Source organism: Erigeron canadensis, chromosome 6 (assembly GCF_010389155.1).
Source record: "Erigeron canadensis isolate Cc75 chromosome 6, C_canadensis_v1, whole genome shotgun sequence".
Classification (NCBI taxonomy): Eukaryota; Viridiplantae; Streptophyta; class Magnoliopsida; order Asterales; family Asteraceae; genus Erigeron; species Erigeron canadensis.
Window position 1 is genome coordinate 7779787 of NC_057766.1, and position 4475 is coordinate 7784261.

Genomic DNA, 4475 nt, shown 5'->3' on the forward strand with positions numbered 1-4475 from the left:
ATTAAAGAACAGTTGAAAGTGAAAATAAGACTAGATTCACCAAATTGGAGTGAGACTCCATCCAAGGTTATATTTCAAAAAATTTGCAAAGTTATTATAGAATAAAATCTAAACTCAATACTAATGCGTTGTCTATGATATATTTTAACTCGGTAATTCAAAGTATTTAGGATATATTATTTTTCTCTATTTCGATTGATAAAGATCACAACTTCATTTTTTTGGGTGGAAAGGGTAAGGGAGGAGGGGGGTCGAACTCGGAAAATGTAATGGATCTACTAGAAGGCAATTGTCAGGTAAAAAAGTGGGTGGTTTAGGTTTTGGTGGTCTAGATACTCTTAATTTAGCATTGATATGTACAAATGAATATGACATGTGGTTCAAAATATGAATTACGTGAGGTTTAAAATCATCACTGTGATTCATGGTTTTGAGTCTGTGTTCCCGTGTAAACAAATGATAATAATATATGGAAAAGTATATGTTCCTCATTCTCTGTGCCACACCCGATTGCTAGCCCCCTTAGGATGTTATTAAAGAACAGTTGAGAGTGAAAATAAGATAAGATTTTGGAATGATCATTGGCTTGATGATAGCAATCTTTCAACTCGGTTTATAAGGTTGTATGTCTTGGCACCATCTAAAGAATGTGTCATGTGTGATATATTTTATGATTTGACATGAAAATTCGAAGGACATTGAGATATTTGTGATGACATGGATAAGCAATAACTTTTGGCATTGAATAATTTATTTAATCAGTAAGACTTAATGAGCAACACAATAAGTGTTTGTGAAATTATCAAGGTAAAAAAAAAACAAATGTTAATAAAGTGAAATTGAATATTTTAGTTTGTTAACTATTAATTAAGAAAATACTATTTTAGATATATATAAGTATAAAAATATATTTAACCGCGTATTACGCGGAGCAATAATCTAGTTTATTATAATTTATAAGGGATATACTGTTAGTCTTTTACCTGAGTTACATATGAATTGAAAAATGGCTTTTTGATTCTTTTGTTTAGGGTTAAGACGTCGTCTTTTCGTATCGAAGAAACGGGTTCAATAAATCTGTTAATCGAAAGGCCATCATGGACCAAGATTTAAAGTGATCAATATTCACACCAAGAATCCTACTCTCCCGACCAGGTCAACGTTAGTTAATTTTAAAACAATTATCAGAATACATTTTAAGGTGATAATTTGATTTGATCAATTAAGAAAAACAATAATTATATTTTCTTTAAACTCTATAGTTTTAGAGATTATAGTTTAGTGGTTGAGCACCAACTTTATATGCTGGAGGTCTCGAGTTTGAGACATGGAAGGACATTTGAGGGAATTTCACAATAAAGTCTTCCAGTAAAGCAGGTTTGAGTCCTGCAGAGGGGACAGAGTTTTATCCCAATTAAATATCGTGTCATCGGGCGGTTCAGTTACGAGTTTCTCTTCCTACTAGGTATTGAGGGTGAGGGGACTCTCTAACGCAGACCCGATCAAGACAACGTAAGCTAGATCCCCTGTTACGAGCAAATCGTCCACACCTTAAAAAAAAATTTTTTGAAATGACAAGACTAGAGTATAACTCTATAATTTCATTCATCACATTCTAACAGTAGAAGTTTATATTTTAAGAAAAGAAATATTAAAAAGTCTTATTATTTTTCTAATGAAACTTGAAATTCAACTATTACTACCACAAAAACACGACTATTAATAAATAAACTAGCATTGTACCCGCACGATGCGGCGGTGGTCGTGACGGCGACGGTGTGGTGGTGGAGGCGAGTGTTGGTGGTGGATGCGACGTCGAGTGCCGTAGATAATTCATATAAAAGTAATTGATTTAAAAGGTTAATGGAGATATTTTAGAAAAATAAAGGATTGATAGTGTGATTTAATTATTAATGTTAAGAGAATAGTATATGTAAAAATATTTTAAAGGGTTGTAGCCTTATAGGTGAAAATATTACATATGAGGGCATTTTAGACTTTTTGTCTCATGTAACTTTCAACATGGGGGAATTTTCGTTAATACAGAGTATAGATAAATAAATAACAAAATAAAATGAAAATCTATCAACTCAAATACTTGCGCCAAGTGCAAACAAAATATGCCCACATTTCTTATCACTAATACTTTATCTTCACAATCTTTTGTACAAACATGGAAAATATCATCAATGGTTCTCCTTGGTCTTATTCCATTCAACCCATCCATAAGCAGGACTCCATTTTTGTAAAGCTTGAATGTTGTAAATCCATAAAAGAACTCAAACAAATACATTGCTATGTCATAAAATTATCACCCCATCAAAAAATACAACAATCGTTTTACAAAAAAATCATAACTATATCTCCAAAATTTAACATTCTCGATTTGGCCTACATACACTCTCTTTTTAGTAAACTCGACATCATCCCAACTGTCAAGCTATATAACACGATAATAAGATCATTCGGTCGTAACCATCCTTTACTGGCATTGTTGTTTTACAGAGATATGCTTGAGAAAGGCTTTTATGGAGACAGTTTTACGTACCCGTATGTCCTTAAGGCGTGTACGCATTTATGTACGTTGGAACACGGCCAAATGATACACTCGCAAGTGGTAAAGAACGGGTTTGTTATGAATTTGTATGTTGTGAATATGTTGATCAGGTTTTATAGTGAATGTGATCATATAGAATGTGCACAAAAAGTTTTTGATAAAAGTAGTGAAAAAGATTTGGTGACTTGGACCACGTTGATTCAAGGTTATGTCGATATTGGTTGTTTCGAGAAAGGAGTTGAGTTGTTTGAGAAAATGTGTGGAACGGGTCTTATAGCGGATGAAATGACAATGGTGGTTTTAATCTCGGCTTGTGCCAAGTTGAGAGATTCAAGACTTGGTATGAAATTGCAAAAGTATATGTATGATCATGGCCTAAATGTCAACGATGTCTATATATGTAACGCTATGATTGATATGTATATGAAATGTGGTGATGCGAGTTTAGCAGGTAAAGTTTTTAATGACATGTCAGTGAAAAATGTTGTTTCTTGGAATTCCATGATTTTAGGATTTGTTCAGCAAGGAGAGTTCCAAATTGCGTTGGACGTGTTTAATGATATGAAGAATCGAGGCGTTAAATGTGATGATGTAACATTAGTTGGTGTGCTCAATTGCTGTGCTAATTTAGGGACACTTGAACAGGGGAAATGGGTGCATTCTTATATAGACAGAATAGGTATTAAAGTGGATGGATTTGTAGGGAATGCACTTATAGATATGTACATGAAATGTGGACTAGTAGAAAAAGCCAAATTCGTCTTTAATCACATGAAACGTAGAGATGTTTATACGTACACAAGTATGATCGCCGGGCTGGCAATGAATGGAAAGGGAGAAAAGGCTTTGGAAGTTTTCGCTAAAATGCTTGAATTGGGAAGTCAACCAAATGATGTAACCTATGTTGGAATCTTGATGGCTTGTTCACATTCTGGACTTGTAAAGGAAGGTTGCAGGCATTTTGTTGAAATGCAGACAGTGTATAACATTAGACCGCAGAAAGAGCACTACGGGTGTATGGTTGATCTCTTGGGTCGAGCAGGGTTATTAACAGAGGCAGAGGATTTTATCGAGCATATGACTATAGAACCTGATGATTTGGTTTGGGGGGCACTGCTATCCGGTTGCAGGATTCATGGAAATGTTGAGATTGGGGAAAGGGTGATGGATAAATTAGATGAGCTGGATGCAGAGAAAGATGGTGCGTATATACTTATGTCAAACTTATTATCCTCTTCTTATAGATGGAAGGATGCGTTTAAGTTACGAGAGGCTATGAAAGAAAGGAAGATCAAAAAGACTCCGGGCTGCAGTTCAGTTGAAGTCGATGGTGTGGTATATGAATTCCAAAAGGGGGATAAATCACACGGAAAGACTAAAGAGATTTATATGTTGTTGGATATAATGGAAAACCATTTAAAGAATAGTGGACAGATAATAGACTGAACAAACTTCACATAAAGAATGACAGTAGATGATTGATAGATAGAAATGGAAGTTACTACTATAGCTGTTTAGTAGACGTCGATTGAAGTTTCCATGCTTACTGTTTTCGGTAATTTAACGAGTTCTTTTATAATTTAACGAGTTCTTTTATAGAGCCGAAAATGGAACTTGTCAAAGATATATAGAAGAGACATAGAGATTTATTAAATTGTTATTGGAATGCAAAAGAGCAAACTACTTAATTTTCCACTAATGAAGTAGTGTTTACTATCCTACCAAATACAATGCATATGCGGTATTAGGTTAATATTTTTAAGAACTCTTATAGTTTTGGATCAAGTTAAAAACATCTTAACCCTTGGATTAAATTCAATGGTGAAGATTCAAATATTATCTTTAAATCTTGACCCTTATATTTAATCCAAAGGTTGAGATCTCTTTAGAAAACTTGAGAGAATATCTTGCCAATAAA

At 33.9% G+C, this 4475-nt stretch overlaps 1 protein-coding gene across 1 annotated transcript; it reads left to right on the forward strand.

Annotated features, from left to right (window-relative positions):
• Window positions 1–2173: 2173 nt before the first annotated feature.
• LOC122604249 (pentatricopeptide repeat-containing protein At1g08070, chloroplastic-like) lies at window positions 2174–4165 on the forward strand. The gene has a single exon (XM_043777139.1). It carries the CDS (start codon window positions 2174–2176, stop codon window positions 4001–4003), a length of 1830 nt encoding a protein of 609 aa, XP_043633074.1. The 3' UTR covers window positions 4004–4165.
• The last annotated feature ends 310 nt before the right edge of the window (window positions 4166–4475 follow it).